The sequence below is a fragment of the Carcharhinus amblyrhynchos genome, chromosome 10 (genome assembly GCF_965287045.1).
Source record: "Carcharhinus amblyrhynchos chromosome 10, sCarAmb.v2.hapA, whole genome shotgun sequence".
Lineage (NCBI taxonomy): Eukaryota > Metazoa > Chordata > Chondrichthyes > Carcharhiniformes > Carcharhinidae > Carcharhinus > Carcharhinus amblyrhynchos.
This window is the reverse complement of record NC_137333.1, coordinates 42132092-42159589: the sequence shown is the minus strand read 5'-3', so window position 1 is coordinate 42159589 and position 27498 is coordinate 42132092. Positions and strand designations below refer to the sequence as shown.

At 41.5% G+C, this 27498-nt stretch overlaps 2 protein-coding genes across 4 annotated transcripts in view; one reads left to right on the top strand and one right to left on the bottom strand.

Annotated features, from left to right (window-relative positions):
- poglut2 (protein O-glucosyltransferase 2) overlaps positions 1-4067 on the bottom strand; it is a 79032-nt gene extending 74965 nt beyond the window's left edge. For all 3 annotated transcript variants that reach the window (XR_013888030.1, XM_080196921.1, XM_080196919.1), the window contains exon 1: positions 3641-4067. Coding sequence is in view for 2 of the 3 variants with exons in the window: in XM_080196921.1 (XP_080053047.1) it covers positions 3641-3819 (179 nt within the window). In the remaining variant the exon portion in view is untranslated. The remainder of the gene's footprint in view (positions 1-3640) is intronic.
- A 111-nt stretch (positions 4068-4178) lies between these two features.
- The window catches only part of ercc5 (excision repair cross-complementation group 5), a 130716-nt gene continuing 107396 nt past the window's right edge, over positions 4179-27498 (top strand). Inside the window, exons 1-2 of the mRNA XM_080198022.1 lie at positions 4179-4609; positions 12701-13334. Coding sequence (XP_080054148.1) covers positions 12839-13334 — 496 coding nt within the window. The 5' untranslated portion in view covers positions 4179-4609; positions 12701-12838. The remainder of the gene's footprint in view (positions 4610-12700; positions 13335-27498) is intronic.

Genomic DNA, 27498 nt, shown 5'->3' with positions numbered 1-27498 from the left:
TGGAGGCGACTACATGAGGATATACCTATGACTAAAAATACATGTACGATTCACAATATTTTTGTAATAAAGCTTAGTAATTAACAAATCTCCTGTCTAGTAATTAACAAATCCTCTGTGGGGGAGAAATGAAGTGGAGATGGTCAACAACTTCAAGTTTCTAGGTGTCCAGATTGCCAACAACTTTCCTGGTCCTGCTACACTGATGCTATAATTAGGAAAGCCCACCAATACCTCTACTTTCTCAGGAAGCTAAGGAAATTTGGCATGTTTGCTATGTCTGTAACCAATTTTTACAAATGCACAATAGAAAGCATCCTTTCCAGATGCATCATAGGTTGGTATGGCTCATGCTCTGACCAAGTCTGCAAGAAACTACAAAGGGTTGTGAACATAGCCAGTCCATCATGCAAACCAGCCTTCTATCCATTGACTCTGTCTATACTTGCCGCTGCCTCAGAAAAACAGCCAACATAGTCAAGGACCCCACGTACCCCAGACATACTCTCTTCATTCTTCTTCTGTCAGGAAAAAGATAAGGAAGTCTGAGATCACGCACCAACCAACTCAATAACAACTTCTACCCTGCTGTCGTAAGACTTTTGAATGGACCTACCTTATTTTAAGTTGATCTTTCCATGACTATAACACTACATTCTGCATCCGCGCTTTTTCTTCTCTTCTCTGTACTCTTTCTGTACAGCATGCCAGGAACAATACTTTTCACTGTATACCAATATGTGACAATAATAAATCAACTCAAATATTTTAAAATCACAAGTAAACAATGAGGCACTCATTCCCCATAACAAACAACTGCACAAATCTATTTAGATTATTGGCTATCTGTTACAGAAATAAGAGGACAATTAAAGTGGTGTCAGTGTTGATTCAGTGATACCATCCTCATCTTCCAGGATTCAGACAAATAATCTTGGCTAAACTCCAGTTCTGAGGGACACTATACTGTTGGGTCATGCTGCCATTTGACCGAGATATCAAGTCAAAGGCAAGTCTGTCTTTTCAGGTGGACACGAAAAGTACGGGAATTCTTGGCTAACGACCATTTCTCAACAAACACCACTAAAACAGTTTAATTGGAAATGTATCTGCTTGTTGTTCATAAATTGACTGCTGCATTTCCCTACATGACAACAGTGAGTACACTTCAAAAGGAATTTATAGACTTTCAGGAGGTCCTGAGATCACGTTGTTTTCTTTACTTGAGAAAAACACTGAAGGATTGGGACTGAGTCCTAGCATGAGTCACCAGCTTTACTAAAGCAGAAGGTTGGGGGAGAGAGAAAGGAGAGAAGCTAACGGAAACATAATGGTAACTATATGTATGGTGCTCAGACATTGGAAGATAATTTTGTGTTACATTTTAATTCTTTACTATCAATATTATCATCCTTGCTTGCAAATAAACTAATTTTGTTTCTGTACTTGCTTTACAACAGAATTGAACCACTCATTCTCCAGGAACACAATATCTAGAAATACGAGAACTCAGTTGAGTTCATTTCAATAAGACAACTGGATTTATTTTTTAAGCCAAGGACTTATTTATTTACATTTTCAAAGCTTTCTGTCCTATGCTCTTCTTGGGTTTCCACAATTTAACTTAGATGTACAAATTTAAGATGTACAAATATACATTCTTAGTTCAAATACTTCCTCTCAGCCTGTGAAGAACCTCCTGTTTCAGCTTGGTACCATCCCAAAAACCAGGGAATCCAGTATTGAGGAGGTTGAAGAACAAAACTGCACCCTTACATTTTCTTACTAAGGAAGTTTGGTACGTCAGCTACGATTCTCACCAACTTTTACAAATGAACCATAGAAATTTTTTCTGGTTGTATCATAGCTTGGTATGACTCCTGCTCTGCCCAAGACTGCAAAGAACTATAAAAGATTGTGAATGTAGCCCAATCCATCATGCAAACCAGCCTACCATCCAATGACTCAGTCCATACTTCCCGCTGCCTCAGAAAAGCAGTCAGCATAATCAAGGATCCTATGCACCCTGACATACTTTCTTCCACATTTTTCTGTGTGGAATAAGATGCAAATGACTGAGGTCATGTACCAACTGACTCAAGAACAGCTTATTCGCTTTTGCCATCAGATTTCTGAATGGACCTGCCTTGCATTTTGATCTTTCTCTACATCCTAGCTTTGATTGTAACACAACATTCAGCACTCTCTCATTTCCTTCTCTATGAATGGTATGCTTTGTCTGCATAGTGCGCAAGAAACAATACTTTTTGCTGTACACTAATACATGTGACAATAATAAATAACATCAAAAACATTGACAGGTTGCCAGACTTGCTAACTTAGATCTTTACTCAATAATACAGTATACAGTTGTGTAATGAACTTTTATCAATACATAAGATCTTAAGGGATCTTGGTTAACGGCAAATCCACTACCTGATCTGAAGCAAACATTGATATACATGAAGGGAATTTTGGATTTGGATATTCCAACTATTTTGATGTCTAGTCATCATAAGAAGAGCAAAATTTCAAACCTTTGCTACAGGGAGTAGTGGACTTTAATTTGCTTCAAAATGGATTGTTATCTCTTGTCAAGGGTTAAACCCAGACTATTAAAGCATATATTGAAAAAATGTACTCAAAATCAATCCTCATTGTGAGGGATGTTAATGTAACATAAATCATGATTGCAACTCACACTACAGTATTGTTTGGTTAATTTTGTATTGTCTGCTGAGTTAAGACATCATTTAAACATTATTAATATTTTCAAACTTTGGTTTGTCTTATTGCAAGTCAATATATTCAGTTTGACTTCTAAACACATTGCTTTCACAATCACCTAACTGGCCCCTTTCTAGATACAAATTCTGAATAAGAAACCATTATTTCCCAAACTGCAACTTTTGTACATACTCAGGAAAGCTTGATATTTGATTATCAAAAATTAACAGAATGTTTGACTTTCATTTATGCACAGATTTGGGATGTTTAGGGGGCAGTGTGTCAGAGAAACAGATATAATGTAAATCTAACTTATGCAAACCGTAACCACAAAGTAAACTTTAATTGAATGAAATTATGAAATAGGATGGTTGTTTTCAAAACACATTTGTGCTCACTCATTTATTGTAGTATATGGAACCTATAACATAATTCATTAATTTTCCCCAGTGCCTGGATTATGGAACCATATCATCATCTGATTCCAGACCTGATGCCTCCCATTAGAGGAGTGTCAAACGAATGAGAGAGCAAAATCAAAAAGCAAGTTGACTTTACACTGGTCCGGTACATTTCAGTGAACAATCTCTCAGAACTAATCATCTGCCACACTCTCAGAAAAGGAGTAATGCAAAACTCTTGATCAAGGAGAAAATAGTGATTCTTCTTCACTGATTGTTCTATATCAGAATAAATCTAGAGAACAGCATAATTTTATTTTAAATATTAGGTAGCATTTTAGGAAATGTATTTTTATTCTTCATTATCATTTTCGATTTTCAAAGGGTAAAATGGGCAGGTAAAGGAATTATTTTGCCAAAAAAGTTTCCTTGAACGTTCTTTGTAGCTTGCCAATGTTCAGCCTAAATATAAATTGCTTTACAAGTAAAAGTGTAAAGCATGCTCTACTTACTTGACATTGTCTTCTGTTACTGCCTGAATATAGAAATATCGAGCTGGAAGAACAATGTTTGCATCCAGTCCAGGCCCCCAAACTAAACTTCTCGTTTGGCTGACGGTAGGTGTACTTTTTACTGCGCAACTGTTGACAGTAATAAAAAGGAAAGTACGGAGCAACCACTTTCCTGGCATTGTTGGAAAAGCTATTTTATATGATGGAAGCAACTAAGTGGGAAAAAAACTACGTTATTTGACTTAACTTCGGGATTTTAGACTAAAAGCGGTGTGACTCAAAGTAATATTTGATTCATTTTGTTCGGATTGAAACGCCTTAGACAGCACTAAATTTGGATGATGTGGCTCTAACTCTCATCTTGACACTTGGCTTATGAAAATCTCCACATCAATTGCGAGGAGAGCTCGAGCTCAGCCTCGCGCAGGAGCCGCTCAGTGACGCCATCATCCTGCGCCCACGCGTCGACGGTGCATGCGCGGGAGCACCAGCGCCCGCTGGGAAATGTAGTTTTTACTTCTCGGGGGGGGAGGTTGTTGGGGGCAGGTGAAGGCGGCTCGGGGATTGAGACCTGTTTTGTGTCAAAATACACTGGGTTTCAGCACAGCGGCTGTTATGGATGCGACAGTGGCAATGTTAGTACTGTGAGGTGAAGGCCGAATTCACTGCTGCCGAGGGGAGAGCTGGCGCTTAGCCCGGCCTCCGGGACTCTTTACTCCGCCCACTTGGACACGGCAAAACAGGAGCGGAATAAGGACAGGTGCTGATGTGTGGTTAGCAACCAGATTAATCCGGCGCTTCCGTGTATATTCCTAAATACTGTGTTCGGGACCATCGCTCTCACTGTAAGCAATGACCCGAGTGTTGTACTCCCTGACCCTGAGATCAGCTGCGAGGCTCGAGTCGGAGAGTTGGTTGTGAAGAGGCAAGGAGCTGTTGGAATGGAGCCCAAACAAGTCACTGTGACAGGTAACCTTCAGTCCAAAGCCTTTTTATAGCACCCAGGGCCAGCCATGGACTCAGATTAATTAATCATGTCTTACAGGTTCTTTTGTCCCGGTGGTCAAGCGGCTGAGCAGGTGCAGGGAGTGGAGACAACAGTAACACATTGTTTTCTTATATATATATGGCGTCTTTAACGTGTTAAAACGATCCCCAAACGCTTCACAGCAGTAGTATTAGACACAATTTCACACTGAAATGTTAGGCTGGTGAGCAAAATCATGGTCAAGACATTAAGGAATGTCTTCAAGGACCAAAGATATCTAGAAATGCACAAAAGTTTAGGGAAAGAATTCCAGAGCTTAGAGTCTGGGCAAAATGAAGGCATATCCATCAATGGTGGAGCAATGAAAATTGGGACTTGTGTAACCACCAGAATTGGAAAATTGCAGGGATTATGAAGGGTTTGGGGATAGGAGAGATTAGAGATATGAATTAAGCTATAGAGGATGTAAAAACAAGGATGACAATTTTGTCAAGTAGATTTTGCCAGACTAAGAACTAATCATCTTCAGCTGCTTCATCAGTGACCATCATAGTTCAGAAGTGTTCTCTGATGATTGCAGTGTTCAGTACTATTTGTGATACCCCAGATATTGAAGCAGTGCATGTCCAAATACAGCAATGATGTGGATATGCCGGTGTTGGACTGGGGTAAACACAGTAAAAAGTCTGACAACACCAGGTTTAAGTCCAACCGATTTATTTGATAGTAAACTCACTAGCTTTCAAGGTTTCTACATTGATGACATTTTCTTCCTTTGGCCTCATGGTGAACAATCACTGAAACAACTATATGATGATATCAACAAATTCCACCCCACCATCAGACTCACCATGGACTATTCCCCGGAATCAGTTGCATTCTTGGACACACACATCTCCATCAAGGACGGTCACCTCAGCACCTCACTGTACCGCAAGCCCACAGACAATCTCACAGTGCTCCACTTCTCCAGCTTCCACCCTAAACATGTTAAAGAAGCCATCCTCTATGGAAAAGCCCTCCATATACACCGGATTTGCTCAAATGAAGAGGATTGTGACAGACACCTCCAGATGCTGAAAGATGCCCTCATAAGAACAGGATATGGCGCTCGACTCATAGATCAACAGTTCCGATGTGCCACAGCAAAAAACCGCACCAATCTCCTCAGAAGACAAACACAGGACACGGTGGACAGAGTACCCTTCGTCGTCCAGTACTTCCCTGGAGCGGAGAAGCTACGACATCTTCTCCGGAGCCCTCAACATATCATTGATGAAGACGAACATCTCGCCGGGGCCATCCCCACACCCCCACTTCTTGCCTTCAGACAACCATGCAACCTCAAACAGACCATTGTTCACAGCAAACTACCCAGCCTTCAGGAGAACAGTGACCACAATACCACACAACCTTGCCACAGCAACCTCTGCAAGACATGCCGGATCATCGACATGGATACCATCATCACACATGAGGATACCATCCACCAGGTACACGGTAAATACTCTTGCAACTCAGCCAACGTTGCCTACCTGATAGGTTGCAAAAAAGGATGTCCCGAAGCATGGTACATTGGGGAGACCATGCAGACACTATGACAACGGATGAATGAACATCGCTCGACAATCACCAGGCAAGACTGTTCCCTTACTGTGGCGAACACTTCAGTGGTCATGGGCATTCAGCCTCCGACCTTTGGGTAAGCATTCTCCAAGGCGGCCTTCACGACACACGACGGCTATCAGTCTCTGCTCAGCGACTCTGCGCTAAGTTCCACACACATGAGGACGGTCTCAACAGGGATCTTGGGTTCATGTCGCACTATCTGTAACCCCCGTGACTTGCCTGGGTTTGCAAAACCTCACTTACTGTACTGTCTGGAGACAAGACACATCTCTTTAACCTGTGATCAGTGCTCCTTCCACTCACATTGTCAGCCACTTTAGGACTTGAACAGCAGGTTAGGTGTAAAGATTCGCATTCTAAGCAGTAATCTGTAAACTGTCTGTGTTTTATATGCTCTGTCTGAGACCAGAACTCTCCATTCACCTGAAGAAGAGGGAAACCTCAAAAGCTAGTGAGTTTACTATCAAATAAATCGGTTGGACTTAAACCTGCTGTTGTCAGACTTTTTACTGCAAATACAGCAAGACATGGTTGGTATCCAAGCTTGAGCTGACAAGTGGCAATTAACATTCAAACCGCACAAGTACCAGGTAATGACTATCTCCGACGTTGCCCCCTAACATTCAATGGTGTTACTATCGCTAAATTTCCCCCAATCAACACAATGGGGATTATTATTCACCATAGACTAAACTAGACTAGCAATATGAATACTGTGGCTATAAGAGCAGGTCAAAAGTAAGGAATTTGGTGGCAAGTAACTCACCTCTTGACTCTCAGGGCCTGTCCAGTAGCTGCAGGGTATGTCAGGAATGTGTGGAATATTATCCCCTTGCCTGGATGAATGCAGCTCCAATGACACTCAAAAAGCTCAACACCATCCAAGTCAAAGCCCATTGCCTTGGGACTCCAACCCAAGTATTAAATTAATATCCAGTATTAAATTAAAAGCTGATGCGTTCAGAGTGGCTAAAAATAGTGGGCGATTAGAAGATTGGGAAAGATTTAAAAATCAACAAGAATGACTAAGAAGGTGATAAAGAAAGGAAAGATAGAGTATGAAGCTAAACTAGCTCTAAATATAAAAGATGACAGTAAACGTTTTTACAAATATATAAAGAAGAGGAGACTGGCTAGAGTGAATGTTGGACTCTTGGAGGACGAGAGGGGGGATTTAGCGGTGCGCGATGAGGAAATGGCTGAGGCTTTCAATGTTTTTTGCCTCAGTCTTCACGGAGGAGGACACAAATAGTTTGTCGGAGATTAAAGATAGAAGGATGGTAGGAGATAAGGTCCTTAATGCGATTACTGTCACTAGAGAGGTAGTGCTTGATAGACCAATGGAACTGAAGGTAGACAAGTCCCTGGGACAGGATGGAATGCATCCCAGGGTTCTGAAAGAAATGGCAGAGGTGATGGCGGATGCCTTAGTAATTATTTATCAAAATTTGCTGGACTCTGGGGAAGTGCCAGAAGATTGGAAAACAGCTAATGTTATGCCGCTGTTTAAAAAAGGTAGCAGACAAAAGGCAGGGAATTATAGGCCGGTTAGTTTAACGTCTGTAGTTGGAAAAATGCTAGAATCTGTCATCAAAGAAGAAATAGTGAGGCACCTAGAAGAGTGGTTTGATCGAGTAGACGCAGCATGGATTCGTTAAGGGGAAGTCGTGTTTAACAAATTTATTGGATATCTTTGAGGATGTGACTAGGCCAGTAAACAGAGGGGAACCAGTGGATGTGGTGTTTTTTAGATTCCCAAAAGGCGCTTGATAAGGTGCCTCACAAAAGGTTGCTGCAGAAGGTTAGGGTGCACGGAGTTGGGGGTAAGATGTTGGCATGGATAGAGGATTGGCTGTCTAATAGGAAGCAGAGAGTTGGAATCAATGGGTGCTATTCTGGTTGACAGTTGGTGACTAGTGGAGTGCCGCAGGGATCGGTGCTGAGGCCTCAACTGTTTACCATTTATATAGATGATCTGGAGGAGGGGGCTGAGTGTAGAGTAATGAAATTTGCTGATGACACAAAGATGAGTGGAAAAGCAAATTGCGTGGAAGGCACGGAAAGTCTGCAGAAAGATCTGGATAGGCTGAGCGAGTGGGCGAGGACCTGGCAGATCAAGTATAATGTTAGCAAGCGTGAGGTTATCCACTTTGGTAGAAATAATAGTAGGAGGGATTATTATTTAAAGGGCGAAAAGCTGCAGCATGCCACGGTGCAGAGGGACCTGGAGGTCCTTGTGCACGAATTGCAAAAACCCAGGTGCAGCAGGTGATCAAGAAGATGAATGGAATGTTGGCCTTCATAGCGAGGGGGATAGAATATAAAAGCAGGGAGGTCTTGCTGCAACTGTACAGGGCACTGGTGAGGCCGCAGCTGGAGTGCTGTGTGCAGTTTTGGTCGCTGCACTTGCAGAAGGATATATTCGCCTTGGAAGGAGTGCAGAGAAGGTTCACTAGGCTGATACCGGAGATGAGGGGGTTAGCCTATGAAGGGAGACTGAATAGACTGGGCCTGTACTCGTTGGAGTTTAGAAGGGTGAGGGGGGATCTTATAGAGACATATAAGATAATGAAGGGGCTAGATAGGGTAGAGGTAGAGAGATTCTTCCCACTTATCCCTCAGGATAAGGCGGGGGACAGTTTAGATCGGAGTTGAGGAGGAACTTCTTCACTCAAAGGGTGGTGAATCTCTGGAATTCTCTACCCATTGAAGTGGTGGAGGCTACCTCGCTGAATATATTTAAGTCACAGGTAGATAGGTTTTTGATAGACAGGGGAATAAAGGATTATGGGGAGAAAGCGGGAAAGTGGAACTGATCCACTTCAGATCAGCCATGATCTTATTGAATGGCGGGGCAGGCTCAAAGGGCTAGATGGCCTACTCCTGCTCCTATTTCTTATGTTCATCCGCAAACATCAATTCCCTCCATTACTGATGCATGATAGTAGCAGTGGCTACGAGACTCCTTAGACAGCACATTCCAAACCCATCACCACCACCTAGAAGGACAAGGTCAGCAGGTATATGGGACCACCGCCACCTGGAAGTTTCCCTCCAAGGCACACACCATCCTGACTTGGAAATATATCGCTGCTCTTTCACTGTTGCTGGGTCAAAATCCTGAAACTGCCTCCCTGGCAACATTGTGACAGTGCCTACACCACATAGACTGCAGTGATTCAGGAAGGCAGCTCAACACCACTTCTCAAGGGCAACTGGGGAAAGGCAATAAATGTTGGCTTAGTCAGCAAAGCCGACATCTCATGAATGATTAAATAAATGTCTAAGTCAACAAACAAAGAAGTGAGGGGTGAATGGAACTTGCCGTGAGTTGGGATATGAACAGTAGAAATTTAGATGAATTCAAGTATATTGCAGCTGGATGATGAGAGCTGGCCAGAAGAGCATTGGAATAGTTAAGTCTAGAAGCAACAAAGGCATGGATCAGTGTTTAAGAACATAAGAAATAGGAGCAGGGGTAGGCCATCTAGCCCCTCAAGCCTGCTCCGCCATTCAATAAGTTCGTGGCTGATCTGAAGTGGCTCAGTTCCACTTTCCCGCTTTCTCCCCATAACCCTTAATCCCCTTGCCTACCAAAAACCTATCTACCCATGTCTTAAATATATTTAGCCTCCACCACTTCAGAGAATTCCAGAGATTCACCACCCTTTGAGTGAAGAAGTTCCTCCTCAACTCTGTTCTAAACTGCCACCGCCCTTATCTTGAGGCTGTGCCCTCTAGTCCTGCTGTCCTTTCTGAGTGGGAAGAATCTCTCTACCCTATCCATCCCCTTCATCATCTTATACGTCTCTATAAGATCCCCCCTCACCCTTCTAAACTCCAACGAGTATAAGCCCAGTCTATTCAGCCTCTCTTCATAGTTCAACCCTCTCAACTCCGGTATCAGCCTAGTGAACCTCCTCTGCACTCCCTCCAAGGCCAAAATATCCTTGCGCAAGTGCGGCGACCAAAACTGCACACAGTACCCCAACTGCGGCCTCACCAGTGCCCTATACAGTTGCAGCAAGACCTCCCTGTTTTTATATTCAATCCCCCTCGCTATGAAGGCCAGCATCCCATTTGCCTTCCTGATCACCTGCTGCACCTGTAGGCTGGGTTTTTGCGACTCATGCACAAGGGCCCCCAGGTCCCTCTGCACCGTAGCATGCTGCAGCTTTTCGCCCTTTAAATAGTAATCCCTCCTACTAATATTCCTGCCAAAGTGGATAACCTCACACATGCTAACATTGTACTCCATCTGCCAGGTCCTCGCCCACTCGCTCAGCCTATCTAGATCCCTCTGCAGACTTTCCACACCCTCTGCACAATTTGTTTTTCCACTTATCTTTGTGTCATCGGCAAATTTCGACACCCTACACTCAGCTCCCTCCTCCAGATCATCAATATAAATGGTAAATAGCTGAGGCCCCAGCACTGATCCCTGGGGCACTCACTAGTTACCAACTGCCAATCCGAATAGCACCCATTGATACCTACTCTCTGCCTCCTATTAGACAGCTAATCCTCTATCCACGCTAACACCTTACCCCCAACTCCATGCCCCCTAACCTTCTGTAGCAACCTTTTGTGCGGCATCTTATCAAACGCCTTCTGAAAATCGAGAAACACCACATCCACTGGTTCCCCTCCGTCCACCTCACTAGTCACATCCTTATAGAATTCCAATAAAGTCGTCAGACATGACTTCCCCTTAACAAATCCGTGCTGCGCCTGCTCTATCAAACAATTCTTCTCAAGGTGCCTCGCTATTTCTTCTTTGATGACGGATTCCAGCATTTTTCTTACAACAGATGTTAAACTAACCGGCCTATAATTCCCTGCCTTTTGCCTGCTACCCTTTTTAAACAGCGGTGTAACATTAGCCGTTTTCCAATCTTCCAGCACTTCCCCGGAATCCAGCAAGGTTTGGAAAATAATTCAGCAATTCAGTGTTTCAGCAATAGATGATCTGAGGGATGTAGTGGAGACAGCTGATGATATAGAGATTTAAGTAGGTGGCCGTGGTGATGGAACGAATATGGGGCCAGAAATTCAAGTGAGGTTCAAATAGGATGGTACAGTTGTGATCAATCTGGTTCAGTCTCCTGATAGGTGCCAGGGAGAAGTTGGAGTTGGTATCTGGGGAGCAGAGTTTGTGATGGGGCTGAATGGCGTTGATCTTCCCAATATTTATTTGATGGAAATATCTGTTAAGACAAGCAGTGTGATAAAGACAGTGGAAGGATTGAGTAAGGTAATGATGTGGCAGAGTTGGGTGTCATCAGTGTACTTGTGGTACCTGACATGTTTTCTGATGATATTGCTGAGGATCAGCATGTGAATTGGAATAGGAAGAGTCCAATGTGGACTCCTTGTGGAATTCCAGAGCTAACACTGTGAGTATGGGATGAGAAGTCATTGCAAGCTATTTTTCTGCCAGTGACTAGATATAAAGGAATAGAACTGAGTAAGGGCAATCCCACTCAGTCAGACAACTGAAGTCAGGTGTTGGAGGAAGATTGCATGGTCAACTATGCCAAAATCTACAGATACATCAAGAAGGATGGGAGGCATAGTTGACCATGATTATGGTGACATAGGAAGTGATTGGTGACTTTGATAAGAGCAGTCTCAGTGCTATGGAAGGGGTGGAAATCTAATTGAACGGGTTAAAACTGTGGATTGAAAACTCAAGCAAACTTTTAAAATTTAAGTCCAGCTGCTTCTAGATGGAAAATAGATTATGCTTTTGCTTTCAGAATGTAATCCTTGATTAGCCAGGTGAGAAAAAACCTCTCGCTCGAGTCCTTTCATGAAAAGCCACGTCTGAAATGTTAACTCTGTTTTGGTCTCTGCAGATGCTGCCTGACCTGCTGAATATTTTCAGCATTTTTAGGTTTTATTTCAGATTTCCAACAGTTCAAGTTTGGAAAAAGCTCCATTTTTAGCAGTTTAGTTATTGTAAACTGTATGTCACTTCAAAATAATTTGAGATGGATTATCTTTTGATATTTCTCATACTAATTATCCAAGCCAAGAACCATTTTAAAATTTTACTCTGACATGATTTTCAACCAAATGTCTGACCCTGTGAAGTGTTATAAATTTCTGGTAAACATTCTGGCATGATCAAATGTGAGTAATAGTTCCATTTCCAGAAGGTAGTTGTATCATAATATTTACTTGCTTAGTTAATTCAGACAAACTATCCAATTAAATCCTCATCAATCAACAATGCTGCCACTTTCTCTTGCTTTGGTATACAGCTTGGCTCATAGTTGTGAGATATTAGATTGCAATGTACATTTTTGAATGGCAGAAAATTGCATGTTCAGGTTTACAATGTAACTGTAGGTATACAATTAATATATATTGAACAATGTAATATTTGTTTGTTTTCATTGCATTTTAAATTGATTCCTATTCATTCTATTTTCTTTTAGATTCTATTGGTATTGAAGCATCTGAGCACCCTGAGATGAAATGCATGAATTGTTAAACGAAGTGTATAGTTGATTACAGTTACTTAAGGAAGAACACTTCAGTCTATCAAAGAACAGATTCCTAAAAAGCAACATTCAATGCCCAACTCTGTAGAAAATCAACCACCAAATCCTACTGGAAACATAAAGAGTATCAATGTTATTGATGATCTTGCTGCTGGTGACTCACCAGGAACTTCTAATTCAAGCCTATTCTCCTGTTATGGTACGCCATCATTCAGTCTAAGTTCCAGTGCAACAGGACATGGCCCATGGATGTTTCCTGTGGTCCGGGCTCGGGAAGTGTTTTACAATGTCTGTTCAGATTATGGTTTATTAAACAAGGCCACCATAATTGCCAGTACACCATGTCCTTCCAGTGACCCTACTCCAGTACAAGATGGCACTTCTTCAGTTGACTGCCCGGCACATAATTCCGGTTATGTTGACATTCAAGTTGATCCTCCAGATGTAACCCATAGAGGTAATGCAGAAATGGGTGCTATGCCTGTCAACCATGGGAAACAGCTGCTTGCCTGGGAAATAGATACATCAGATTTTAATATTGTAACACCTAAATTGAAAAGTAGAACAGGTGAGAAAATTCCACAAAGAGTAAATAATTAACTTATTAGTTTAGTTCTTAACCAAAGACGAAATACTGCAATGCAGTAATTTCTGAGTGAGAAAGATTCTTTTTGAAAGTCTCTTTCACGAACTGAAGAATATTTGGCTTCTCACTCCTAAAGCATATTCTTTTTAATGTTTATTGTTGACATTGTTCAGTGATACTTTATATACAGTTTCCATATGGGGAATGTTTGTTTTTATCTCCCCTATTTTTGACACCAGTTATGTGGGAGATTTGTGTTTATAACTGTCCTTATGACCATAATAGTTAACTTTGCTAATTTAACTTAAAGAAGGAGTTGAAGGAAACATTCTGGCTGTGATTCTTCCATTATGCTGTGCTAATGTTTTAGCGCAGCAGCTTGGGAGATTCTCGAGGTGGCCAATTTGTTGGGTTCACGTATGCACCCTCTCGCCCAGTGCTGAATTTCCGACGGCATCTGCTCCATGCTGGAAATCGATGGGGAGAACAAAGACCATTTAAATGGTCATTTTAGCATAATTTTAGTGTGATAAGCGGGCTTGGGACTGAAGTCTTTGGGCCCGCTAGCATCCACCCCAATCCAGCGCAAGAGTGGTTCACTCCAGCAGGGATTACAGTAGCTCTTCGCTTGTGTGGAACAGGAGGCCGGCTGGAGTGAAAGGGGAGCAATCAGGGCCTCCCAGAGGATAGGGTGGTGGGAGGGATGCCCCTGGGCATTAGCATCCTGGCAGTGCCAGCCTGTGCCCTAGCACTGTCCAAGGGATAAAGTGCCAGTGCCCAGGGGGCATCTTGGTACTGCCCATCATCGGTGTTGGGGGGGGGGGGGTGCGGGTGCAGGGCGGGGGAAAGAGAGAGAGAGAGAGAGGAGTGAAGTGTTCAGGGCTGGTCCAGGAATGGTCAGGGAGCGAGGAGGGCTGGTGATGTATGTGTTGCGGCCTGGCCAACGACCGACCTGGCCAGCAATTGGGAGGCTGGCAGGGCGGGGCAACAGCGCTTGTGCCAATCTCAGCACTGACAGATCAGCTTATACGTGGCCTTGCTGCTGGCCTCCCGGGCCGAATAGGTCCCACCCCATGATATTTAATTATATCCATGCTAATGACCTCTACAGTGCACAGAGTGTAGGGGATTCTTCCTTGAACCCCCAATGAAAAAAAGCAGTGTGAATTACTCCAGTTTTCATGCAAATACGGCACTTAGAATTTTTTTGGGAGAATTCATCCTCTGTTTAGTACTGCCTTTGACCTTTCATCACATTTTGACCAAATTCAATACATCGCTTGTCCTGTTGTTTATAACCTATTTAAAAATCCATTTACTGGATGATAAATTGATTGGTTTCTCTTCCACTATGTTTAATTTTTAAGTAGCAGATGTGAAATTGTTAACTTTAGTTGTGAATGCATTTTCAACTAATATTCCTTTTCTCAATCCACTTTGTACAGATTTATCCAAGTCATCCTAGTGTCATAGCATCTCTGTGATGCCATAAATTATAAACCAACAAAATTGCCTATTATTCCATTTCTAAAACCACCCCCACCATGATCTTATTTCCATTTAAGTAATTAAACTCTTCATCATTGGGATACACAGGGCATGCAAGTTCTTAGATTACACTTACTTAGAAACAAATAAGTCATTGCATTTCAAACTAAATAATTGAACAGAGGTATGAGATGACTGAGGACTATTTCATGATACTTAATTAGGGAGAAGAGTGCTTGTTATGAAAGCCATGACTTCAATAAGCTTTATTTCCTCTCTAACTGGTAGTATTGAAATTCCAGTGATCCCGTGACTGAGCTTGAGCATTGAAGCCACGTTAAAAGACCAGATTGTTAATGTGGGCTAATAGATCATATTGCTAGACTGAAAGGTATCCTGAAACGTGCATAGACAATTAAACTGCAACAGAAGTGCAAGATATTTCTTCAATTAATTCCTTTTAAAATTGATGATTTAACTATATTTTTAGAAACAAAAAGTTATGGCATAGAAGGAGACCATTCAACTCATCCAACCGTCTCTGTGCTGGTGGAAGAAATGAGTAATACTGCCTCATCCTACTTTCCAGCTCTTGGTCCATAGCCTTGTAGGTTATCACACTTAAAGTGCATAGTCACTTTTTTTTTTAAATGGGCTGAGGATCACAACCCATTTAGCAGTAAATTGCAGATCTCCTCCTGCCATTGAATAAAAACATTTTTCCTTCAACTAGTTTGGGGGCGTTTAAGAGATTGGTGGATAGGTTTATGGACGAAAAGGGATTGGTTTAGATTAGTGGGTCAATGTTTTTTTTTTAAAAATAAGACTGGTCGGCGCAACATTGTGGGCTGAAGGGCCTGTTCCGCGCTGTAATGTTCTATGTTCTAACTGTCCTCTAATCTGTCTACCATTACTTCACAACTGTACTGCTTGATTATTGATCTCTGATTAAGCAAAAAAAAAATTAGGTCCTCCCTATCCATTCAGTCTAGGCCCCCTATATGCCTTAATTAAACCTCCTCTCCTTTGTTTCAAAGCCTCTCCAATCTGGTTAGCACTGGACATTGGTTAGCACTTCAGGGACCTGGTTTCAGTTCCTGGCTTGGGTCACTCAGTGTGGAGTTTGCATGTTCGTGTCTGCGTGGGTTTCCTCCAGGTGCTCCAGTTTCGTTCCACTGTCCAAAGATGTGCTGCTTAGGTGCATTGGTCATGCCAAGTTCTCTCTGTATACCCAAACAGCTGCCGGAGTGTGGCAACTAGGGGATTTTCACAGTAACTTCACGGCAGTGTTAATGTTAAGTCTACTTGTAATACTAATAAATAAACTCACATAGCTAAAATTCTTCGATCCTGGCAACATCCTTCTAAATCTTTTCTTCATTCTCTCTTGTGTGTTAACATTCTTTCTGTAATGTGGTGACGAGGCCTAACTAGTGTTTTGCCCAGTCCTAACATTGGCAGTGCATGCCTCGGCTGATGAAGAAAAGTACCCATATGAATCTCTAACTATCTTATTTACCTGCCCTATTGCCTTCGGGGACCTGTGGGTATACTTGCCTGCATCGTATACTTTTCATCATATACTCTCTAGTTTGCCCTTCCAAATGCATTGATTAACACTGTTAAAGATTGAATTCCATTGACACTTCTTTGCCCGCCTAACCAATCCATTGATATCTTACTGCAATCTACAGCTTTCTTCCTCCCTATCAACCACACAGCCGTTTATGTATTATCTACAAACTTCTTCATCGTACTTCCACCATTTTAATCTAAATCATTGAATGCACAACAAAAAGCAGACACTAAAACTGAGCCCTCAGAATCCCACTGGAATCATCCTACAGCCAGAAGAATACCCATTAGCCTCTACTTCCTATTATTGAGGCAATTTTGAATCCAGCTTGACTTTTCTTGGATCCCCTAGGCTTTTACTTTCCTGACTAGTCTTCTATGTGGTACTTTGTTAAAAGCCTTGCTGAAATCTAGTAGTTGTACTGGACTTAGATTCGCGGAAGGCATCTGATAAGGTACCACAACAAAGGTTATTGTGGAAAATAGAAGCTCACAGTGCACAGGCTAATATATTGGCATGTATGGAAGGTTGACTAGGAAACCAAGCGTAGGCCCAAATGGATCATTTTCTGGTTGGCAAGATGTAGAGAGAAGTGTGCAACAGGGATCAGTGGTGGGGCCTCAACTTTTTTTAATTTATCTATTTGACTTGGATGAAGAGACTGAAGTTGTGGTTGCTAAATTTAGTGATGACACGAAGATGGGTATGAAAGTAAGTTGTGAAAAGGACATAAGGATATAGCTAGGTTAAGCAAGTGAGTAATGACCGAGTAAATGGAGTATAATGTGGGAATATGTGAAATTGTAAATTTTGGTAGGAAGAAAAGAAGCATATTTAAATGATGAGAAATTGCAGAATTCAGAGGGCCACAGAGATCTGGGTATCTTAACACATGAATTGCAAAAGGTTAGTATGCAGGTAATAAGGAAAACTAATAGAATGTTATTGTTTATTGTAAGAGCAATTGATTACAACAATAGAGGTTATGCTTCAGTTATACAAGGCATTAGTGGAGTTGAAGTTACAATCAGATCAGCCATGATCTTATTGAATGGAGGAGCATGCTCCAGGGGCTGTGTGGCCTATTCCTGCTCCTAATTCATATGCTTTTACTGCTGTAGTGGTTCATAAGTTCTCAACAATTTGGTCATCCATCTCCTTCTGTTTGAGGGTGGCCTGGTGGGAGTAGAGAAGGGGTCAGGCAGTGATGGAATCTATTACATGGGCAGGGGGGCTTTAACTTAATTTTGAGATCAGTGTGCCCTTTAAAAAAGGTGTCTCAATCCCTAAGGAGTTGGTTTTACTGAAGTCCTTCATGGTGCAAAGCATCCCAAGCTCCAAAAAAAAGTCTAAGGTTGGGTCAATTGCAATCTGAATTACACTGACCCATCTGGCGGAATTCACGTAACATTTCCTACCAGAGACCACATTTAGAAAATTTTTTGGGAGAATTTTGTGGGGCAGTGGGAGAGTCTATAGTTTACACCCACCAATGTTGTTACCCATTTTTTGTTTCTCAATTAAACTTAGGTGGCTTCATTTGATGTTGGAGTTTGCAGCTGTTCAGAGGCTGTGTGGTCCTGCTTCAATTTGTGGAAGTGAGTGGGTTTGTTTGAGGATTAGTATCATTTTGATGGTTAGATGAAAGAAATATATTTTGTTTTAATATATTGTGAATAATCTAGTCTGTAATTACTGTAAGTATGTTAATACTGAGTATTGTTACCTGTATCAATATTTAATTTGTCTGCTTAATGTATAAGCCTCTGTTCTTTGAATCTGAGTTGCTTGTGTAGAGGCATGAGATGTATTACTGTAAGTTGGAGGAGTGTCAGGATAAGCCTTCTAGACCCCCTAGGACTCACTGGGGACATTTTCACACCCATGTTTGCAATCAGCAAGAATGGCAACACGGGTGCAAAATTCCACAAGAGTCAGGAAATCAGACTTCACTAGCACTATCTTGTTTCCTGATTTTTTCCTCATCCTTCGACAGTGACATAACAAGGTTCCTGCCCACAAAGCGCTGGGGAGCTTGAAGTCAGTTCTGATCAGGATGCCTTTTAAAGATGGCTTTGCAGGTTCTATCAGGCTTCACCCTGCAGACTGACAGCTTAAACCATATCCCAAAATTGTTTTTGTGTCAGTGCCAGAAAATCTGGCATGAAAAATTGTTAATGCATTTGGAGAGCTACTTGACGATTTTCAGTCTGAGCCTGACACTAACAAACTATGGGAAAATTCTACCGACTATTTTTGTCTAGAAGTTGGGCAGATAAAGGCACATTTTAATTTGTACAGAACATGATGTTATTTTGTTATAGGATTGGCTAGTCACACAGAACCTGAGATGAGTGTTTAGCATTAGGAACGAAACATGTAACAGATGTATTGAGATTTTCAGTGCTTGTTCTACTGTCTGTCAGCTTGCTACCTTTACAAGTTGCATCCATTTTTCTACTAAAATGGTGCTTATTAGGAATTTAGATTTTTTTCAGGGTGCCCCGAAGAAAAGGTGTAAAATGCTGTTATTTAGTGTATTGTTCTGTTTCCTTCTGTTTTAAGTCAGCCCAGATTAAATCTTTGCTTCTTTGCCATAAGGATCCTAAATAAAATTAGTTGTGGCCCATGTAACCCCAGCTTTCAGTGGCTTGGGTCCACTTGACAAACCTATGCAGAATTCAACACTAACTAGCATAAAGGTAGGAACTTACAAAGGCTGAGCTAAAGGACGGCTGATGTACGAAGTGATATCTTACAGCTGTGCAGTAATGATCTTGAGCTGAAATTGATTTGTAATATACTGTAAAACATCTCTGTTACTGAATCTGGCAGCTCTTATCCAACAAATATGAGGCTCTTGCCGCCTGTGCGGATGCAGGAAGGTTCGCAGGGTGGATGAGCAATTGACTTTAGTTCCATGTTACATTAATTTACTCAAGTGGAGGGAGTGAAAAGGAATGTGATAGGGTTCATTATAGTTAGGGAGAAAGACACTGGCCTCTGTAGCTGTGGCCAGGAGCTCTGAAGGTTGTGTTCCCTGGTGCCATTGTGGTGGACATCATCTCACAGCTGGAGAAAATCTTTGAATGGGACAGGGAGGATCCAGCTGTAATGATCTGTCTAGGAACAGGCAACTTAAGTAGAACAAGGAATGAGGCTCTGCCAAGAGAATATAAGGAATGGTACATTTATTGTCACAAATAGGCTTACATTAACACCGCAATGAAGTTACTGTGAAAATCCCCTAGTCGCCATACTCCAGTGCCCGTTTGGATGCACTAAGGGAGAATTTAGCATGGCCAGTTCAGCTAACCAGCAAGTCTGGATACTCCGGAGGAAACTGGAGCATCCAGAGGAAACCCACACAGACACGGAGAACGTGCAGACTCCCCACCGACAGTGACCCAAGTCGGGAATTGAACCTGGATCCCTGGCGCTGTGAGACAGCAGTACTAACCACTATGCCACCTAAACAGAACCTCAAAATTAATCTCTGGAATGCTTCCTGGACTATGCGCAAAAAGGCACAGAGTGAGACAAATCAGCAAGTTGAATGTGTAGCCGAGCCAGGAGTTTTGAAATATGGCTCCAGTGCTGAAAAAAGAGGGCTCTGTTCCTTTTAGAGCAGATTCCACTTAAACCATTTCCTCATAAATTGAATAAATCAGCTATTGATAAAGCTTTAAAGTTGGAGTTTAGATGAAAATTATGAATCTAAGAAGAAAAGTCAGACCCATAGAACAATGTCGCAGTTAGGGTAAATATAAACAGAGGGTGGGATTTTCTGGCCACGCTCGCCCTGAAACTGGAAGACCCTGGCCCAGGTCAACGAACCTTTCCTTGGTCTGCCCCTCACCTGCTATGATTCTTATGGTAGGTAGTATGGGAAAATTCGTCTCAGAGTATCGCAAGAAGGAACAGGGTTTAAAGGTTAATGGGCATTAGTGAATAAGAACAAATCAGGCAAAAATGTTGAAGTTAAACTTGCCTGAAAGATATGTTTATAACAAGGTAGACAAATTAATGGAGTAAATAGATTTAGATGGATTTCATCCAGTTGTCATTTTAAAAACCTCATTGCATGGGGATTAAAATTGGAAAATAAATGTTCCAGGATGCTTGACGTTTTGAAAAGACAGACAAACTGGAAAAGGAGCATGAATAGCCCTGATAAAGAGTGGGATAAGGACTGTAGTGAGGAATAATGTTGGCTTGGAGGGCAGCAAGTAGAATCAATTTGTAGAAATAAGAAGGGATAGAAAACACCAGTGCGACTTACCATGCTATTGGAGAGGGTATTAATAAAGAAAACAGGAGTTTGTAACAAAGGCAGTGCAATATAATCTTATAGACTGAATAAATTGGCAAAAGTAGTTTTGCGGGTAAGCTCTTGGAATGCATTGTTTCCTAGATATTTAAGATCTTAACTGGCATAAGAACATAAGAAATAGGAGCAGGAGTAGGCCATCCAGCCCTTCGAGCCTGCCCCGCCATTCAATAAGATCATGGCTGATCTGTCGTGGCTCAGTTCCACATTCCCGCCCTCTCCCCATAACCCTTAATCCCCTCGCTTATCAAAAACCCATCAACCCGCGTCTTAAAAATATTTAGCGAGGTAGCCTCCACCACTTCAACGGGCAGAGAATTCCAGAGATTCACCACCCTTTGAGTGAAGAAGTTCTTCCTCAACTCCGTTCTAAACCACCCCCCCTTTATCTTGAGGCTGTGCCCCCTAGTCCTACTGTCCTTTCTGAGCAGGAAGAGTCTCTCCACCTCTATCCTATCCATCCCATTCATCATCTTATATGTCTCAATGAGATCTCCCCTCATTCTTCTAAACTCTAACGAGTACAAGCCTAGTTTATTCAGCCTCTCCTCATAGCTCAACCCCCTCAACTCCGGAATCAGCCTAGTAAACCTCCTCTGCACTCCCTCCAAGGCCAAAATATCCTTGCGTAAGGGGATAGGGTTAATTAGAAATCTCGTTGTAATGGATTCTTTGAGGAAGAGTCATTGTAATATGATGGAATTTCACCTTCAGTTCAAGAGTAAGATACGTGTGTCAGAAACTAGAATATTGAATTAACAGTATGAAAAGTAAATCAGCAAATATAGATTGGGAATTTAGATATATTATGCTGAGAGATAAGCAATAGAAAATATTTAAACTATTTCATAAATTTCAACTAATATACAATTCCACAGAGAAATTAAAAACTGTACAGTAATCCATTCACGACTAACAAAAGAGTTTAAGGATAATTTTTAGATTAAAAGATGAGGCTTACAGTATTGCCAAGACAGTGGTAAGTCTAAGGATTAGAAGAGCTTTAGAAACCAGTAATTGATGATGAGGGAAAAAATAGAATACGAGAGTAAACAAGCAAGAAATATATATGACCAGATTGTAAGAGCTTCTCCAAGCATGTTAAAAAGGGAGTAGCAAATGTAAATGCGGGTACCTTTTAGGCTGAAACAGGATAAATTATAATGCACAATACAGAAGTGGCAGAGATGTTGCACATTATTTTCCATCTTTCTTCACAGTAGAAGTTATTAACATACCATGGATAGTGGGGAACCAAAGGTCTACTCTGATTTAAAATAATTAATATTAGTAAACAGAAAGTACTGGAAAATCTAATGGGATTAAAAGTGGACAAATCCCCTGGTCCTGATGGCTTACAAGTGGAGATTCTAAAAGGAGATGATGACAGTGAGAGTGGATGCCCTGGTTGTGGTCTTCCAGAATTCCCTAGGGAAAGATAGCAATGTGATCTCTGCCATTCAAAAAGGAAGGAGGAGAACAATTGATGAACTATAGATGTATTTAGATAAGTGCATGGAAGATAGAGGGTTATAGGTAAGCCTAGTAATCCCGAGGGTAGGGACGTGTTCGGCGCAACTTTGTGGGCCGAAGGGCCTGTATTGTGCTGTAGTTTTTCTATGTTCTATAGACCAGTTAGCTTAATGTAATTTATTGGGAATTTGCTGGAATTAATCATTAAGGAAGTGTAAATGGCATTTACAAAATCTTCATATGATTAAGCAGAGTTAACATGAGTTTATAAAAGAGAAATTGCATTTGACAAATCTGTTGAGAGTTTCTGAAGATTTTACACTAAATCTTTAAAAGTTCTGGTTAGGTCACAACTGGAATTTTGTCTACAGTTCTAGTCACCACAATTTAGGAAGGATGAGAGAGTCCTTCAAATGGTGCAAAGGAGTTTTACTAGAATGGTTTCAAGTATGAAGAGTTTTAGCTTCAAAGTTAGGTTGAAGAAAAACTTAAAGCGTCAAAACAAACAAGGCTACACATCAAGTTCTGGAAAATAGGATTAGAATAGAAAGATACTTCATGACTGAAGCAGACACGATGGGCCAAAGAGCTTCTTTTTGTGCAGTAAAACTCTATGACTCCAAGCTGGACTATTTCTTCTGGGAACACAGGAGATTGAGGGAAGCTGTGACAAGAGGAATACAAGATTATAATTTTTATATAAGATTGGCAAAGAGAATCTATTCACATTCCCTGATAGTGGGCTAAGGAACACAGATTTAAGTTTATGGCAAGAGATGTGGTAGGGGGAATGAGTGTGAGAATCTTTTAAGCAGTGTGTGGTAATGAGTTGCCACACAACCTGCTTACATTGTGGTTGAAGCATTGCGATGATCAGTGACTTCAAAAGGATACTGGATGTGCACTTGAGGGAAATCAACCTATGAGGCTTTGGGATAGAGCAAAGGAATGAGACTGAATGGATTGGTCAGTAGAAAGTCAGTGTGGACTCAATGGCTAAATGGCCTACTTCTGTGCTATAATGATTTGTATGACTCGATGTAATTAGGGTAAATAAAGGGAACTAATAGATTTAGTATGTTAGGATATTCAAAAAACATTTGATTAGGTGCAGTGTGAAAGGTGGTTGCCCCTGGAGCCCTTATCTTGTGCAATGCATTTGCAGATACAGAGGGCTGGTTAAATGATAGAAAACAGAGTGAGAATCATTACATTATTTTTAGAGTTGGCAGGTTGATACTGGTGGGGTGATGCCTGGATCAGTGTTTAGGTCTTTATTCATAATCTATATTAACAATTTAGATAAAGAAATTGTGTAATGTATTCAAGTTTGCTGACAATATAAGGCTAGGTGGAAAAGTGAGTGTGAGGGTACCCTGAGCCTGCAAAGGGATAAAGACATGTTAAGTGACCAGGCAGCAAAGTAGCAGAGAGAGTTTGAGGAAATGGGGTTATTCAGTTTGGCCCATCAAATCGGCACCAACTCTCAAAGAGCATTCCGCCTAGGTCCTCCTCTCCACCCTATCCCCATAATCTCATGCATTTACCATGACTAATCCACTTAGCCTACACATCTTTGCACACCAAGGGGCAATTTAGCAAGGCCAATTCTGGGCTGGTTTTGAGGTTGGAGTAGAGAACCTTACTAGGTGGAGTTTAAAGACCCAGCTCTGCGTCACCAATGGCTTTGTCTTGTTCGGTGCATAGGGGTCCAAGACTCTTTCCCCATACTCAGTGAAGAGCTTGTGGCACAGTAGACCCTCTCTGATCTTTTCCTGCCTTCCCTGATTATGATGTGGATGTGCCGTCGTTGGACTGGGGTAAACACAGTAAAAAGTCTGACAACACCAGGTTTTAGTCCCACCGATTTATTTGATAGTAAACGCACAAGCTTTCGGGTTAGTCCCTTCGTCAAGTGAACGGAGAACTCTCCATTCACCTGACGAAGGGACTAACCCGAAAGCTTGTGCGTTTACTGTCAAATAAATCGGTTGGACTAAAACCTGGTGTTGTCAGACTTTTTACTGTGTTTCCCCTGATTATATCAGAACTTCTGCTAGTCAAAGAAGAGAATGTTTGAGAGGAGTTGCATGGTACATAGGTTCACTGCACTTCAGATCAATCCACGCTCCCCCCTTTGTAAGATGGCCTACTTTTGTGTGGCACATCATCACTGGAGCAAATTGGACAGAGTTGTGGACCAGTTACCTACAGAGTGCAGAGCACATCCACATGCAAGGGGAAGGCTCATATATGCATGTGATGTGGAGGCTGCTCATTTCTTCAGTGCCAATGCCTGGTCTCCCCACTTTGGCCAACTGCATCCGTGCCAGGATTGTCTCCCTGCTAGGCCTGTTCCATCTATATACTGGGAATAAAACGTTCCTGCTGGCCTTAGCGTGGTTGAGGAGAATGACCAGAGAGTTGTCATTGAACTTGGGGACTTGACCTTTACCTCCTCTTCCTGACATCTTGTGCAAATATTGCCAACAATGGGGATGTCAGGTGCGTTTAAATAAGGCACCCAGATGATGGTGGGTTACATGCTATCCAGACCTGCCTCGGCACTGAAGATAGTGTAATTCCCTCAGTTGCATAATTAATAAGGTTGGGGCTGGAAGATTTGATGTATTTTACCATCAGCTGCCACAGTGAGAAATACTCCATATTCCCAACCCGCCATGGAATTTAGTCTCAAAATGGGAGAATTCCCCCATTGTCTTCCTAGATTGTGTAATCATCATTGGTTTTCTCAGTACTTACACTATTGGCATATGTAAAATACCAGAACATTTTATTTGATGTTTTGATAACTGGGTTGGTCATAGCAGCCATTTGTTATTATCGTGGCTTGCTACAGCTGATATAGGATGGTTACAAACCCATGTGCAATATCAATATATTGCATGAGCACAGTCTTTTCAAATTGATATGGGAGTTACACATCCATAATCCAGCAACTCAGCAGTTGAAGTACTTGAGTTCCAAAATTATTTGCTTTGAAACTACAACAAATTCACTGAAAAACAAATCAAAAGCCAAAACATGTTTCCAGATTGAACTGGAAAAGGAATTGCCATCAATTGATAAAGAATTGACACAGTGGAATTCAACCAGTATTTTTGTAATTGAAAACATGGAGATATCATCCTGAGGAAGAGTGTCCTTTCAGTCTAGTGGCAATTGTTAAATAGATGTGTTGTAAATAAGATACTTGAAATGCTCAGAAAAGGGAAAATTCCTGTTGCTGTGGTGCAAATTACTACATTGAATTGGAGTTAAAAGATTTGCCCTACATGAATATTGTTTCTTAATTTCTCAGAAGAATTAAAGCTCGATAACTGGAGAACAGAGCACTTTCCTCCTTCAAAGTTCACGTGACCAAAAAGTAGCTATGGATTTTTTTTATTTGTAGCTCTGCAGAATATCATGTGTGTGCTGTTAAAACTACTGAAGTCTGAGCTATATATGTAGTTGTGATGACATTAGGAATGATTAGTCCTCAAGTACGCTGAATATGGTAATCATTGAAAGAAAATATAATTATATATCAGCCCATGGTGCTTTTCATTGCAGTTAAATTCCTGTCGCATTGTCAGCAATCCCAATGCCTATTATAACATCCTTTAGGAACATCTCAGTAAGTATGGGCTATGGTTATAAGCATCAATGTCACAAGATAATTGGAATTTTCAGCATGTTACTGAGAAATACCTGGACAATAGACTAAAGACGTTGTATAATTTTGACGTGAAATAGATGTTTTACTTTGGTTAGCAGCTGAGCCTAAAAGAAAATTTACAAAAACGTGGTTTATAAGAATATTATGTCTGAGATGGAATGTTATGAAGACAATTCTAGTTTGTCAGCATGAGCCCCACATCTGATTCTCTTGGGAAGACCCACTACATCATGTATCATTCAGACATTTGACAAACCAGCTTGAGGGTTAGGAAAATCCCCACCCACTGAGAGATGCCAACCAATCAGAGGCCAGCAGCTCCCTTCAATAGCAATGCCACCAGCTATTGTTGGTACAATACCTAACAAGGCCTAGGATCACTGCTGGATCCTTGGCCACAAGTGACTGAAGGTGGGAAGGGATTGCCTGCAGGGGACCTTGGCAAAGTGGGGAAACAAAGGCAGTTGTTTTCAGAGTGCCTCCCCCCCTCTTTATCATGCTCTTTTGCATGGTCAGCCCCTGTAAGATGAGGTCCCTATGTGGGAATTAATTGGCTACGTAAAGAGCCTTAATTGGCTGGACGAGAAGATCCCCATAGGCCTTACAGTATGAACTTTATTGGCCTGGAGTGGGAAAGTGATTAAATGCTTGCCCACCACCAAAGATAAGGATCATGTGACCTGTTCTAAAGTCTGCCTAACAACAGATATGAGTGAAATGGCTGTTATAGATTAAAGGGACCCCTGGGTTCTTTGCTGGAAAGAGGGTATAAAGTGTTCACACTTCGAGACAATTACAGCAGCTTGTACGCTAACAGTGGTTAGGCTGCTAGTTTCCAAAGTACTAGGATGGTGCTGAGAATACCAGGTTGTAAATAGTTGTGCTTTAAACTGTCCATTTACTTCCAAGATTAAACATTTTTTTGGGGGGGGTCTTGTGGATATTTATCAGTGCTTCTACCAGGAAGGCCCATGTGATTCACATTGCCATGAAAATGGGCTTTGAGAGGATAAAGGTTTCTCAGATATTCCTAGAAACTTTCAGGTATCAGCCGCCTGCCAGGATTTGGGAGAGGGGGACCAGCTAAGGCCAAAAGTCTTTGGTTCACCACACAGAAATGCAAATGGGAACTTGTGATTGCATGATCAGATTTATTAGTGTTTGAAATGAGGTTGGGAGATTTGTCTAGTTTGCACTAGAGGGCTCCAATGAAAGACATTTCTGGGGTTAAAAGTTCAGGGTAGGAAAGGAAAAGAACCAAGTAAACTCTCAGGAGCTCAGAAACTCTTTGGACTGACTCTGTTAGAAATGAATGTCTATTTAAGGCACAGTGTGAAATATATCTGTGTAGAGGGTTTTTCAGTTGTGTCAAAACTAAAAGGGAAAGTTCTGTTCTATAGTAAAAATACAATAGTGTTTAGTTAAGTGTTTTAGTCTGTTACAGTAAAATTGATATGAAATTTTGTCATGTTATCCTTTCAGCTGTTAATAGTTCAAATTTCTCTTTAAAAGTTACTGGTCTCTACAGGCATCATAAGAGATCAGAGGGCAGCACGGTGGTACAGTAGTTAGCACTGCTGCCTCACAGCTCCAGGAA